This window comes from Phragmites australis, chromosome 1, assembly GCF_958298935.1.
Source record: "Phragmites australis chromosome 1, lpPhrAust1.1, whole genome shotgun sequence".
NCBI classification, from domain to species: domain Eukaryota; kingdom Viridiplantae; phylum Streptophyta; class Magnoliopsida; order Poales; family Poaceae; genus Phragmites; species Phragmites australis.
The window spans coordinates 13,095,053-13,110,981 of NC_084921.1; the positions used below are offsets into that span (position 1 = coordinate 13,095,053).

The 15,929-nt window shown below is 43.4% G+C and overlaps 2 protein-coding genes across 2 annotated transcripts; one reads left to right on the forward strand and one right to left on the reverse strand.

The window, feature by feature from the left end:
• The first annotated feature begins 4,058 nt into the window (after window positions 1-4,058).
• Window positions 4,059-5,154, forward strand: LOC133887848 (chitinase 10-like). The gene is made up of 2 exons (XM_062327838.1): window positions 4,059-4,439; window positions 4,516-5,154. Exons 1-2 carry the CDS (start codon window positions 4,124-4,126, stop codon window positions 5,037-5,039), a joined length of 840 nt encoding a protein of 279 aa, XP_062183822.1. The 5' UTR covers window positions 4,059-4,123; the 3' UTR covers window positions 5,040-5,154.
• Window positions 5,155-12,704: 7,550 nt separating this feature from the next.
• Window positions 12,705-13,443, reverse strand: LOC133887859 (hydrophobic protein LTI6B-like). The gene is made up of 3 exons (XM_062327848.1): window positions 13,257-13,443; window positions 13,081-13,170; window positions 12,705-12,955 (listed from the first exon to the last, which is right to left on the reverse strand). The coding sequence occupies exons 1-2, from the start codon at window positions 13,341-13,343 to the stop codon at window positions 13,084-13,086; spliced, it is 174 nt and encodes a 57-aa protein (XP_062183832.1). The 5' UTR covers window positions 13,344-13,443; the 3' UTR covers window positions 12,705-12,955; window positions 13,081-13,083.
• Between the last annotated feature and the right edge of the window lie 2,486 nt (window positions 13,444-15,929).

Below are 15,929 nucleotides of genomic sequence, written 5' to 3' on the forward strand. Positions count from 1 at the left end.
ACTGGGGGTACGTGTTTCTACTCTTTTTAAGCAATACATCGTTAGAAATATGACCAACTAACCTATAGTGACCTATGTGCAGTTGTCACTGGATCCTCCTTGTCATCCAGTCAGATATTAGCAAGATCTTTATTTTTGAATCACAAAATAATCCGAAAGAAACCTACCAACCCGTCATTGACTTGCTACAATGGTAAAAACCGACCATTTCGTTACTGCTCTTGTAATATTTGATTTGATTGAATCTAAGTCTACTTACGGTAATAATCACACACATACAGAGTGTACCCACGATACACCAAGAAGAGCGTTAGATACAGGACATACACGAAAGAATGACAGTCCGACATGGCTTTCCTTGTAGGAAGCAGGGTCCGGGCAATAATTTATGTGGTTTTATGTAATGGAATTCATGCACAGCTTCAACAGAGAGGATTCGATCCTGCCGGAAGATCCTGAGGTAGGCGATATACATATTGATGACTAATTTTTAGGTTCAATACGCCAAAATCATATGTATTGATTTCTTCAATTCTTGAAATTGCAGATCCTCAAGCTGTCCAAAGAACGTCTCATGCCTCATAAAATCAATGCACTTCAAGAACAACTTGACGGGTTCATCAATGACGAAATCATCAATCCAACAGGCGAGTTTCATGAAATTGAATCGTCTTTCTCGTTACCTTCAACCCATAAGAAAGGGCAGAGTTTAGACCCATCGGTTCACAAGAAATCTTAAACTCCATAAGATTATTGTAATAAAACTTGATATGTATGCGGTATATATATATATTGTGACGAGACTTGATGTTTTTTAAATAAAATTTATATGTGCTTGTGTATATATGCTGTGATGAAACTTGATATGTATGTGTGTCTATTGCTGGCAACATTCAAAATTTGAAAATAGCACGGTACTGACGGCAACCGCCACGTTTTAAAAAAAAAACAGGAAACACCTGCACTGATAGCACCCCTATCAGTGCTGGTTGGTAATACTAACCGGCACTGATAGTGCACCTATCTGTACCGGTTCTCACCTCGAACCAGCACTGATAGTGATTTCAGTACCGGTTCCATATCCGACACTGATAGTCACTGACTATCAGTGCCAATTAATCAGTGCCAGTTCAAAAACCGACACTGATCACGTTTTTAAACCGGCACTGATCACCTATTCTGTAGTAGTGGTCTGAACATGCTCCTTTCTGGTTGAAAGTGTTCTCCATTCTTTTCATTCGTTTTTTTGGATAAAAAGAGTTTAGTTAAGGAGGTTTACAATCAAGCTCTAGTAGTTGGGCAACATATGTGGACCGTTGCCTCAACCACACAGCAGTGTGCATATTTCTTCTACCTAAATGCGCTAACTCATGCTACCTTATTGAGCTATCTAGACACCTTACTATACTTATCTTCTTGAATTAAACATGCTAGCTCCTTTGCCTCTTTGACGATAACATCACATGCTGACCGGTCTTTTTCAGCACTAGTTAATTGTGGAACAAAGTCGCACAATCTGTTTCTAGAATCACAGGAGACGAAACCCATTGAGACGCCAACCGGAGTCCTTTAGTGCAGGCATAAGCCTCAGCTTCCTCTGCACCCGAGCAATGAAACAGGACACGCCAGGCTGCGAAGATTACCTGGCCGTGCCCATCTCGCGTCAGCACGCCGACTCCCGCCTCGCCAGACTGCTCCACAAAGGAACCATCAACGTCGATCTTCACCCAACCATCCTTTGGGGTGGGGGGGGGGGGGGCGGGGGCTCCAGCGCCAAAGAGTTGTCTCTGTCAGCCTGCAGGGAGCCTTTGCAGATATCTCTGAACATTGGTGCTTTCCCCTTCTCATCAGATTTGTTTGAACCATGTCGGATTGTGAACAGTGAATCAAAGTAGCTCATCAGCAAACTTGATAAATGGGCCTCTCGGGCCGGCCCGGTTAGAGCACAGCATGTCAGACCTAGCTAACTAACCGGTCCGTGTCGTGCTGGCCCACATGCCGAAGGCACGACCCATGGCATGGCCCATGAAGCACAGTGCCATGCCGGGCTAGCTCAGGCACACCCACAGCACATCGTGTCGTGCCAAGAGCAAGGGCAGCTAGGGCAAGGCGCGGTAGTAGCGTGGCGGGGCACAGCGGGGGCAGGGGCGAGGGTGGGGGTGCGGGCAATCGGGGTGGGATGCGACGAGGCGGCAGGGCTTAGCCGAGATGGGTTGGCCCGCCCCAACTATCTCTCAGGTCGTACTGCACTTAGATCATGCCTATAATAACAGACTTTAAACCGGCCTAGTAGATACTACCTATTTGCCCAGCTTTACTCGAAAGAAAGAAAACTGAACCCATAATTGTATTACCCCCCTTTCCACGAGTGACATTATTGTGGATATGCCTGCCAGGTTCGCCATAAGAGCAAAAGCAGTTGACTCGTCTCCACATCATTAACTTTCTATAGCAACAGACGTAGCCAATTAGGGCCTGTGTACTGAAGATGTATCTCTGCTGGGAGCCTCCAATGTATATGCATGGCTTCTCTGAATGCCCTTGCTTGTGTACGTTCAACTATGGTGTCAAATAGTCATGCTTTTCGGAGGTGAAATTAGGGATGGCAACGGGCGAATTCCCACCAGAAAATACTTTTACATCCCTATCCCCAATTTAGTTATCAAGAGAAGTTTTTTTTATCCACATCTTCACGAGAAAATTTACGAGAATCGAGTCCTTAATGGGGATGCAAAATTAAATTATAATTGATTATTTCCATATATTAATAATATGTCCGTAGTATAAATAAGTAATTCATTGATGCATGCGAGTGCAATTCATACAAGATGGGTTAAATATCATAAAAAAAATATAAGAGTAATTTATTATTTCTCGTACGTAATGTAATATTTATATATTAAAAAAATATAGGTATATATGTGTGATATCGGTGATATAGTGTGGAGCAGGGATGGGAGCGTCTTTCTGTCTCCATCCTATATAAATTCACAGGATCAAATTTTCTCATATATATCCGCTATTAAGGGAATTTCTCATAGGTTACCAGGAACGGAGCCTATTGTCATAGGTGAAATGTTGAATTTCTCGGCTATTATCCTCATCACACAATCTCAATGACCAAGACAAGCTCTACTTAAAAGTTACAGGCATTGTAAGAAAATATTGCCAAGATGAGTTGTATTCTTGGTACCCTGAATTCTCGAGCACCCTGATCAATTGCTTAACGGTTCCCCTACCCACATAGGCACACAATGGCATCAGACTGTTCAGTGATGAGAAAGGAGGCGAGAAAAGGACGTGCGTCAAACTTTGCAGGCCGTGCACTAGGACAACGACCCCCACTCTACAGCAGTAAACGCCCGAATAGACGCATATGCTGATGCACTAACTGGAGTGGCACACTCAACTTTTCGCTGACCCGATCCAATCTCGCACGCGCAGGTATATGCCAAATACCATTTCGATTTCTTAATGGATACACCTATTTTCCTGTATATAGTGCAGGCATGCACTACCAACTCCACTTTGCTTACCATCACTAATCTATACTAGTGCAATCTTCTAAAATTTGGCCCGGCAAGAGATTGAACTGTCAAGAATAGGAGAACAAGGAAAACCGATTCCTTTTCTTTTTGAAAAATGCGCAAGGTAGATCAATTCAACTAGCTGGGAACAATAGCAATCTCCTCTGCTACTCTTGGTTTTTGCTTCGTCAATGGATCTTTCTTCGTCAGACTGGCGCTTGTGCAGTTGCTGCGACGATCTTTTGTTCGCTTTGCTTCGTTTGGTCTGTCTCTGCTTCAGCTTATTCTTCAGCGGAACGGAACTGGCCTGCACTTCGATGATGAACTGCCCCTGACAAGATCAAGTCAACCACTGATGGCGAGAGCGGTCCAAGCTCTGACCAGCTAGTAGGCCTGCGCCCACCACCATCGATCGGCCGGCCGTCCTTGTCTCTTCCATGCGTCGCGGCGCTCCACTAGCTTAGCAAATAGCAACCACCTCTATATATCGCACGTCCATGCGCACTTGCCGTTCCAACACCCCTTCCATAATTCATGCACGCCGTACGCTAGTGCTCGTCAGTGCGCTCGCCACTTGGTTTGCATCATCATCAGGAATGGCGTATTCTTACGCGGCGCTCGGCACATTGTTCGCTGCCGTGGCTGTTTTCCTGGTTGCTTCCGGCGGCGTTGTGGAGTCGCGGCACGGCCCTGGGCAATGCAGCTCGGTCGCGTCGATCGTGAGCGAGGAGCTATACAACTCCTTGTTCCTGCACAAGGACGACGCGGCCTGCCCCGCCAAGGGCTTCTACAACTACTCGTCCTTCGTGCAGGCCGCCAGGAGTTTCCCCAAGTTCGCCGGCACCGGCAACCTCGACACCCGCAAGCGCGAGATCGCCGCATTCTTCGCGCAAATCTCTCACGAGACCACAGGTACGCGACTCGAGCTGATCATACGGCACTTGTACAAATGAGATGTTGCGACGTGAGTTGGCAACGATTTCTGCAGGCGGTTGGGCTACGGCGCCGGACGGCCCGTACGCGTGGGGCCTGTGCTACAAGGAGGAGATCAGGCCGGCGAGCAACTACTGCGACGCCACGGACAAGCAGTGGCCGTGCTACCCGGGCAAGTCCTACCACGGCCGGGGCCCCATCCAGCTCTCGTGGAACTTCAACTACGGGCCGGCGGGGCGGGCGCTGGGCTTTGACGGCCTGCGGAACCCGGAGGTGGTGGCCAACTGCTCGGAGACTGCGTTCCGGACAGCGCTGTGGTTCTGGATGACGCCGCGGCGGCCCAAGCCGTCTTGCCACGAGGTGATGGTCGGGGAGTACCGCCCCACGGCGGCCGACGCCGCGGCCAACCGGACGGCAGGGTTCGGGCTCGTAACCAACATCGTCAACGGCGGGCTCGAGTGCAACCGCACCGACGACGCGCGGGTCAACAACCGCATCGGGTTCTACCGGAGGTACTGCCAGATCTTCAACGTCGACGCCGGGCCCAACCTCGACTGCGCGCACCAGCAGCCGTACTAGTTAGCCAGAGTGGGCACGTAGAGCCGAATTGTTTCTATCAGAAGAGTCTCTCTCGATCGTTGTTGGGCATAAGAAAAAATAAAAGGAAAAGGATGGAGCAAATGCGAATACAATATCCTAACTCCTAACGACGTCTCCCTGTCGGGTATGTGTCTCCTCCAAAGAGAAGTACACATGAATGAATCATTGCTGAAACGGACAGTTTAAATGGCTAACATACGAAGAGAAGCAATTTCTATCCGTATAAAAGCTTAGTGGAAAAGGTTGCCAAGAAATAAAATTTACCTCACCTTGCCTTGAGGTGTGGTGGTATACGCCCCTTCCGGCTAGGTTTGAGTTCTTTCCAGATCGAAATTTGGGTGACTATTTTCCTTTAAGAAGTATATGTTCTGTAACACCCTATGTTTTGGCATTTACCAAATTCACTAAAAAAATTTAAAAATCAGATTTATTACAAATTCAAATTAAAATGTGTAAAAATGAGTAAAGTATCCAAAATATACATCAAATTTATTTTATTTTTTGAACTTTGAAAACCTGCACAAAGTAACCATAATGCATTTTGGAGTTTTTCTTGATTTTATTTGTATTTTTGTTGTTGATTAAAATTTGGATATCCCTCAAATTTGAATCAATGCAAATCTCTTAAATGTTTAAATATTCTAAACCGCTTAAACACCTTCAGGGCCAGATCCTATTCCTCCTCCCTTCCTTGGGCCCAACTCAGCTCAAACCACTCTCCCTCTCTTTCCTTAACTTTTCTTATTTTTCTATCCAGAACCCATCTTCATTGGCCTAACCTAATGTAGGACCCATCATTTCGGGTTTCACTAAGCATTTCATATCAATCCCTGGATCAATAGTTGATAAGCACATTTCTAACAGAATATGCATCATAGTCATAGGTCAAACACATACCTATATTAGAGTCTTACATATACAACACGGAGTTAAATATATAGTTTTACCAGCTTAAAATAATAGAGTCCTACAACATAGTAGAAACATAACGGATAAGCCCAAGACGTACAACAACTTGGGTGCGGATAAAGCCTTAATCTTCTGCTCTTTATCACCAACAAGGTGTAGTTGTCCATTGGCTCATCATCTGAATTCAACAAAAAAGGAGTGAATACATAAGGCACTAAGCAAATCCTATTCCAAGGGATAAACATATTATTGGCTCTAGGGAAGATTCCTCCATCCTGCCAATTCCAAGTTTTATAATTTATGGACACCCAATCCTCTCCAACTCAAGGAACACAGCATGCACTTCCAAAGCACGGGCACATAGCCCACTCACACATCAAGAAGGTATGCACATCATAGAGCTAGTCACTACGACTGAATCATAGCATGTCATTGTCTGTGGACACGACAATCTGGATAGTTTACACTCCACGGATGTTGTACACTCAATCCACAAGATATACATAGAATCCAACCTTAACAACTGGCTAAGCTAGCATAACGAGACATCACACCCTTCCTGACCTCGACACAATATCCACCCACGGAACACATAAACAAAGGCTCATGTTGTAACATCCCAAAAATTGTAGCAAAAATTGAAATCAAAAATCAAATTCAAAAATCATAAACAAAGAAAAACAAATCCAAACAAAATTTCAAAACCTTTCTTTTCTTTCTCTCCTGATGGGCTCAATCTGGTCCAGTCCAACCTCAGCCCATATCCTTTTCCCGCGGCCCATCTCACTTTTCCTCCCTTTCTTTTTCACCGCAGCCTAGCCCTCCGCACCATCCTAGCCGGCCCGTCGCCCCTCTCCCCTTCCTTCTTCTACCTCTCGCTCCAGCCACTTGCGCATGTGCCCAAGTGTTGCAGTTGGATCCTACCACCTACACGCAACACCGCCACCCGCCTAACCTCTACCACCGTCGCCACGTATCAACGATAAAGATGCCATCCACACTGCCATTCACCGCTCCTCTTCCACTGACACCACGCATGACAACCGTGTCCGAGAGCATCGTCGACATGAGCACGTGCACAAAGAAAAAAGAGCGCCACCACCTCGGCTGCCGCATTGACTTTCCCGCCGCACACCACACACGTCCAAGCCGTTACACTGCTGGCACCGTTCATCGTTGACAAACGTGCATGTCGTATCGCATGCGGAGCTCCACCGTTGGACCCCATCGCTGGCCCCTATAGCCCTTGCCCAGCTATAAAAGCCCGACCATTCACCCCTCTGCTCCTCACCGCCTTCCACCGAGCTCACTGAGGTAAGCTCCACCCTCCACTCCCCACTTTCTCTCACCCTCTCTCACTATTTTCCCCTCCGATGGCCGCCACCATCGATCCACTGGCCAAGGCCACCGTCGGCCAGAATGGCACCATGGTGAACTTTACCTGACCCCTCACCACCTCCCTAGCCCTACCCCCTCTCTTCCAAGCCCCCACCGAATTGCAGTGGCCATCGACCTCTATCTCCATCGTCGGCCGCCAATGATGCCTCGCTGGCCAAGCCGAACACAGAGACCTATTCCTCACACCCCATGCACACTCATGAAACCCTAAAACCCTACCCCAGATTGCCTCCCCATGTTTTCCCCTGTCGGTCGTCGCCACTGTCAACTTCAGCGAGCTACTAGCACTATTTTGGCTGCCACCCACTGTCGAGATCCCTACCACTGGCTCCACCGTGCCGTGATGGTCCTCATGGACTGGTTCTCGGTCAGATCTGAGGCTAAGAGGCACCGGCGGTGAGCTCTCCGGCAAGCCCCCGCCGCGGATGTCCCAGCGCCACCCTGCGACCGTCCGCTCTCATGCTGTCACGTGCCCGTCCATGTCGATGCCACATCAACGCCACCTCGTCACTAGCTCCACCACTTAAATCCAGTCAGCCACCACGTCATCCTAGTCCATGCCCCGGTTCACGATGGACCATAGACTAGATCTCCTTCGGTCCATAGACCCATGAGCCAAGCCTACAGCACAGTAACTCGGTTAACAAGTCAACATCACTATTGATTGGATCCCACCTATCAGCCTCTCAACCTTTCATATTTTCCAAAAATAACTATAAAATCTGAAAATCCATTTTTTCCAAGGAATATTCTCCCATTTTCTTTTTCCTGAGTTTATTTTCCAACCAGCTTCCTAAGCTTATATCTCCTCCATTTTAACTCTGATTTCGATGGTCCTTTCACCAATATTCATCTAAATTAAAATCCTATCTATTTACATCAGTTTCATATATTTTTTAGATTTCATTTGTTTTTTATATTTATTTGTATTATTTGTGTGCCCGCGTTTTAAAGACCAAAGAGTTTGAGGAGGAAGGGGAGGAGTCGGGAACACAGGACTTCAAGTAAGACCCCCTTGAGGACTTCAATGGAGGCAAGTTTCAATCCATTTCCCTCTTTGATCATGTGGATCCCAGATTATACAACCACAACCCGTAGCAGCCATTTTCCACGAATATTGCATGAAATAATAGTTATCGGCATAATTTAAATTGTTGATCTAGCTATATCCCATTTTAGATTATTTGGCCTGATTACAATCATTCTTGGATATAACCTTGATAAACCTAGGACATTCGTCTCGGCAACTTTAATTTTGCTAAGACGAACACCTTTTTACTACTATGTTTAGGACGGTGTACTACATTATTATCTCATGCTCTACCATAATTAGCTTTGTGAAATGTGTGAAACTCGGTGCTCTGGTGTTGTGTGAGTTATTGGGGTGGGAGGAATTTCTAGGGATTTAACAAAAGTAAGCAAACCTGTTAAAGCTGGGGCAAAGTAGGATTCCCACCGGGAATGCCTGTGTGGCAGGCTTATTGTGGAGATATTTGCCTTGGCTCGATTAAGGACCGATTTAGTGTGACATTCTACCTAGTCTTTATAGTACATCCACTTGGCCCTGTATGCGGTAGGGCTTATCCTAAACCCCGCTAGCTAGTTCCTAATCATTCGAAGGCAGGTGTGCAATGGGAGATCAAGGAGCAGTACAAGTAGGTACAGGCTTGTCTACCAGGTTGGAGACCTAGCTTGTAGGTCAGAAATCCCTTGATAGATCACGTAGGCTATTAGTGGAATAAAGCTAAGGCGGGCGATGACTTTGTTGAGTCGCACTGCCACGACGGTGCTATGATGCCAAACTCAGCTTGTGGGTAAAGTGTACCACTTTGTAAAGGTAAAACTATTTAAATAGCCATGTTCACAATCACGTACGAACTATGATTCGGTCACAACAACTAGCACGAGTTGCATGTGTTCCGTTGGGGCATGAGTGGCCAAGGTGTGCCCGTTTTTGGAAATAGGTCATGCCATGTGCCGTGTGTTGCCGTGGATGAGGTGTCCAGTAAAATTAAAACTTGGGACCCGGTGACATTCCACCATGGATGAACCCCTCATTCATCAATTCAATATGATCTATTTTTCGCAATCTCGCTTTATGAAAATAAACTCTTGCATGCAAAAATCTGGCAGTTTTACAAAACTAAACCTTATATTCGTACCCTTGTCAATACCGTGCATGTATTTATATCGCTTTATGTAGGGAAAGGGTTGGAACTTGTTGAGTATATTTGTACTCACCCTAGCTTGTAATTATAGCAGAGGATCTGGACTTTCACCGACGCCAACGGTGAGGCAAACGAATAAGTTTTGGTCGCGTCCGCACCTGAGTTTCCTATGGAGTTGGCATGCCCTAATGCTCTCCTTGTTGTGCCCTCTGGTGGTTTGGGCTACGTGGATCTCATGCCTTTGCGGTGCCCTTTATGTTTTACTAGCTTGGTGGATTTATTTCACCATCACATTTGTTGTATGACGTCTATGATATCATCTGTTGTAAGACTTGTGTTTACCGGTGACTGATCCAGAGATTGGTATAATAAAGTTTTAAGTACCAGAGATGACCTAGGGAGCTTCACATGTAAACATGACTCATTTAGAATCTCCTAGCCAAATCATGGGACATCACACAGAATGCCCGAGTTTTCTCATGGCTCCTATTGCCACTACCAGCCTATAAGTGGGTGTCGAGCTAAGTCAGAGGAGTTGAGTCAAGTACTACTACATACAGGACATGTGGTTGTATGGTTGACACTATGTAGGATATCACAACGAGCTGGTCTTTATACAACTGAGACATGTGTCTCCTAGAAAGAACATTACACATTCGAACATTGCTCCTAAGGCAATCCAACCCCGTGGGGTACCTTACTCACCCTGTCAAATCAAGCTTTAAGGTTTTATAATCATCACTATTCTTAACCCACTCACACCACCAAGCACACACATCATTTCATACTTTTCCCAATAACATGATTGGCAAAAGGTATTATCGTTATTAGTCATTTATGCATGGCAATCCTAAACATGCTAGTAGTCACAACATCATCCAAACAATCAATATAATTGATGATGGGGACCTTCTATGGTTTCAACAGAATTAAAGTAAATCAACTTCAAAGTATGGTATATACAAGCTAGATCATAACTATCTCAATCTTTTAAATTTAACATCCTAAGCATGCATGGTATTATAGTTCAAACTTAGCTCTACTAGTTGTATTTGAAAAACATGGGTAGAATATTATCAAAGGTGCAACACTTCCTTCCATCAATATCTTCCCTTGCTCCTTCCTATTAATCCAGTCCTCGAGTTCCTCCTCAAATGATTTTTCTTCTAACATACACAAATTAACATTGAATAAGTGCTTGATCAAATAATCTTAGATGAACTGAAAGGGATGAAGACTAAAGGAGAAGAATCTGGTTGTCCTAGAGGGATAGACTATCCAGCTATCTATTGCTATGTGAATCTAAAGTATGAAGACTAAATGTGGTTATCTCATGAAAACCAGATTAAATTATTATTCTACACTATTAGATAAATTTGAGAGAGTCTGATCAAATCATTACAACTAACTTAAAGTGATTCTACAAGTTACTAGTTGTGAACGACCACTAGGATTCCTTATGAGTACAAGTGTGAATGTGTGTTATTTTTCCTAGTTCATGATTATCTGGCACTTTTACCTAATCATCTCATTTATTTATGAGCTACATTAATTACGCTATTATTTATTACTAATGAAATTGCATTCACTTATTATATACACATATTAAACTATTATAATATATATATATACTAAGTTTTCCCTTATAGCCTAAAACATGGTTACTTATATATATTTTTTTGACATTTAAAACTACTCCTAAATTAACTAAAGTACTATTCCTAGCTATATGGCAAAATATACCCAAATTGCATAAATTTAGAGTAAAATTTAAATAAATTACAAAAATTATGAAACTAGTGTGGTTGGATAAATATGTAATTTAGATGATTTTTTGTGAAACAATAGTCAAAATTAGAATTGAAACGGAGGAGAAATAGACCTCGAAAAGTTTGTTGGAAGGTTAATTTTGGAAAAACAAAGGGGAAATATTCACAAAATATTCCATGAAATGTATTTTCAGATTTTATTCATTATTTTTAGAAAATAGAAAATAAAGGAGTATTGTGTTGTGGACTAAGTTCACGACGCGTGGACTAGGGTGACTTCGGTGTGTGGTCCATGGTGGACCAACTCCGTGGACCAGGGCTGACTTAAAGTGGTGAATTATGTGCATATTTTCAAACTCCAAAAAATAAATTTGAGCTATATTTGAGTAACTTTTCCCATAATCATTTGAATTTGTTTCCAGCTTGTTTCGAATTCAAAAGGTTCAAATTTTTAATGATTTTTAAACAATGCCAAACAATGGGCACACAATTGAAGACAAATGGGGAAAAGAATACGGCCCACAACGTTCCCAACAACTAAACAATCCAATGAAGAGCACGAATAGTAGAGCAAATCTGATGGCACAATATTCAACAGCAACCACACAAAAAAAGCTAGCTATTGTATAGTAATCCCGGTTTTGTTTCTGTAAATATTAGAAAAGTGGAAAAATAATTAATTACACTATAATATTAACTATAATTTAATTACACATATTTTTTTAGAGGACTATAATATAAGTATACATGAAATGTAACTTTTAATAAACCGTTCAAGCTCACGAAGCAGCGAAATCATGGAATAAAATAGCCCACGAATCAAGCCTTACTAAGCAAAAGCCCACAAACCAGGCCCGTGAAGCAAGCCTACTAAGTAAAAAAGCTCACAAGTATCAATACAGCAAAGTCCTAGGGAAAAAAAGCCCACTTATCAAACCACAAAGTAAAAGCCCACGAAGCCAGCATGCATGATTCATAAAGCGCATCCATGACACATAATTCGTCTGAAATCAAATTAAATTGTTAGCTGAGCATTGTTTAGCAATAGCGTATGGTTAAACAAAGATATTTATTTCTCTCTTTTTTAAACCTCAGTACAACAGACATACATGCACATTCACATCATCACACTTACACACTCGTATAACGTCTACTGAAATTCAAAGATACAGAACTTAAAAATTAACAAAGTTCTTCTAGACGTTTTACTGTTGATGAGTATATTACCTCATACTGAAAGAAATTTTTATCTTTATGAGACTCACATGGAGCAAACCGAGCTGACGCTGATGCTAGGCTGAGCTTCCAAGATGTCAAGCAAAGTCGCACCTAATCAATTAATTACGAAAGGAACTACTCATACATACATAGACAGTGCCTCCTGGATAGAGCTTTTCAAATCAGCAAGCAATATACATATTTTATTGCTTTCTCCATGTAAAGTGCGCGAACTACATACGAAACAACGAATTGCCAGCAAAAGAGAGATTTTTCACACGAATTACTGCAACATAATCAAGATCCACAAATGTTCAGACGGATCGATATGATGGACACGAAGCAAGAAAGCTCAGTAATGGCTTAACAACTGACAATTGATCTCCAAACGACACAAGTGAGAACTTCACATCCTGGTGATCCTGCATGGTTCCTGCATCCACAAATTAACGGCAGCGCAAGATATTATGCTGGTTGTTAATTTACGTTGCTAAACTTGTCTAAAGCAAACAATCTGTCGTTGCACAAAGAACTTGACGGATGTTAACTAATCCTCACCTTTTACTGCTTGGTGATGGCGTAGATCGCGTAGATGATCCCCGGAAGGTAGCCGAGGAAGGTCAGCAAGAGGCAGAGCCAGAACTCGACCTGGAGGCCGTCGAATTTGATTACGTCGGTCCCTCTAGGCGAGAAATTTTATGAGATGCTGCTGGATGGAGAGTAGCAGAAGGTACCTTGCAGCCGAACTTGAGGAAGACGCCGAGCGGTGGGAGGATGATGGCGATGAGGATGTCGACGCAGTTCGCGGTGCCCTCCCTCATCTTGCTCCGTGTAGGTGGCTCCTCTTTCTTCCCGCTAGTTGATTGACGCGCAAACAATAAACAGCCAACTATGCACAGCCGACCGGAGCCGGAAGGGTGATGGGGATTTATGGGTGTGTTGATTGTCTGTACGTGTGTCGTAGAGTTGTATCGTATATTTTGGATGAGGGCAAGCAGACTGAGGGAAGCTGTAATTTAGAAAAGAAGTGTGTTTGGTCGGTTAGATCGGTGGATGCAGATTAAATTTGAGTTTGTGTTTGGTAGATTAAATCTGAGACTGCACGAGAGAGCTCGTTGTCGCTGATGAGTGGGCCCAGCTCCACAGCGTTGCATCCGGTGAGCCTGCACGCGACATACGACCGATTCCCGTGTACGTTAAATGCAGCACTGGCAGATGCAAAACTGCACAGGTGGATGTATGCGCACAACTCTCGTCCAGAAAACCAAACACTTGACTCATCACGCGTATACAGACAAGTGGAGCCTGCACGAACGCATCAAACCATCTAAACGCGCCCTATATGGCTTAGCCAGAGATGATGCGAATTATTCTTTCCGTTCTTATTTATCCGTCGTTTTGGATAGCAGCATGATTTGATTGATTTCAATACTCACCTTTGACTATGAATTATTAAAATACGAGTAGGGTTGGAAAATATTTTTCACGGCAAAATATAGTGATAACATATTACTAGACTCCACACTTTTTCTTAAGAATGGTAAAATATTTTAAAGTTCAACTACACATAATCTAGCGTGACGTCTATTTGGGAATAGAGTGAATACTTACTTAGGATTCATTTTATTCGGTGGATAGGATCAGTCGGAAGATGATGATCTAACTTTTTTGATGTTTGGTTCGCTGCCTAGTGTGAACGGGGCGGTCAGTATCGAAGCATATTCTCTCAAATTCCTGGATGAGCTGATCCAGCCGAAATCGCCAGACCGAGCCATCCATGCGTTCGTCCGTGCGCTCGTCCGTGTACGTGTTCGTGATTTTTCTTTTAACTTTAGATTTTATTTGAAAGTATAAATGTTGTTTAAAAATTCTAAACGTTTTTTTTAGCAAACTAGAGGTCTCTAGCAATCTATTTTAATTGATTTAATCCAAAAGACATAAGTTAATATTTAATTAAAATTCTAAAAAAAAACTTACTTTTGTGACTCATTATGTACGCTCTAATCACATCAAACAAACAGAAAATTAGCTCATTCTATCCACTCTTATCCCATCAAATAAATAAAAAACTAGCTCATACATCCATCTCAATCAAACAAAAATTAAATCATTTTATAAAAAAACATAAATAACTCTATCTCATCTAACTTCGTCCTCTAACCAAACACACCCTTAACCAGACAGATTGTTCGTGTGTGTTTAAATTTAACTATGCAGAGGCTTTTAATGTGTACAATTTGGCGTTTCAATTCGTTCGTAGATAGATAGAAGCAAGGAGGAATGATTGTGGCCCGAGTGGAGATCGAAAGTGTAGTGCATAGACGGTGAGCCGTTGCAGTTATCTGTTGCTAGGTTGGTTCATCAACCAACGGTTTGACCCTTGCTACCCACTAGCTGCAATTCTTAATTGTTACTACCTGTCAACATTCAATCATGTAAGGTTGTTCCATATAAATTTTAAAAAATAAGAGTTTTATTAACTCTTATTTTTACATCAGAAGATATAATTATATAAGATTTTATTTTCGATTTTTAAGTAACTAGATGCACACAATCATGCTCGTACTGTTGTTGAACCATCTAATTTCTGGAGACAGCTCTCAGGAAGTGATCCGGGTTCGAGCCCCGACACTCTCCAAAAGCGCTTGTACAGCTCCTATACAACTGTGTCGGTGTGTATCTCCTCTTTAGAAAAAGAAAAATGCACACAGCCATGATTCATCTAAGTTGCAGCTAAGGACCTCCAACTACAAATCACGTGTGCTTGGAAGACTCTTTGACTTGTCGTCCCCGGTCCCCAGATAATGGATTTGGTGGCCTGCTAAATACTATTCTTTTTTATAGGTGGCCTGCTAAATGCTACTACTCGTTCAACGGGTTTTAGTGAAACAAGATGGGAGCAGCTAGCGATCGATCGCTTGCTTGCAAAATACCCCGCGGGCGGGATGTTTGGATCAAAGAAAAAAAGGAAGTGGAGTTGACCGACTGGGTCGCGTGCAGGGATAAAAAGAGAGAGAAAGAAAAAGGGTCTTACCAATCACGTCGCTGCCGCCAGATGAACGGAGGCTGCACCTATGGTGCCCCGGATGAGCACGGAAGCCACTTCCGTCCGAAGCTGGTACGACGACGACCGAAGGCGGCGGCCGTGGACTCCAAATGGGCAGACGTAATGGCCCAAACCGCAGTATTTTTCCCCCGAAACTCTGACCCAATACTATGGGCCTTAAGACTATGCAAGAGTTTTTATTTGGGGACAAAAATTCCGTCGTGAAGGGATTTTCGTGTCATTCAGCGTTCCAACAATTTTCTTTCACGTTTTCTGTTACGAAGAGATTCACAGGCTCATTCCCTTCAGGACGAGATTCTCTCTACTTTCCCTTCACGATTCCCCTCGAAAGGAAGTTGTT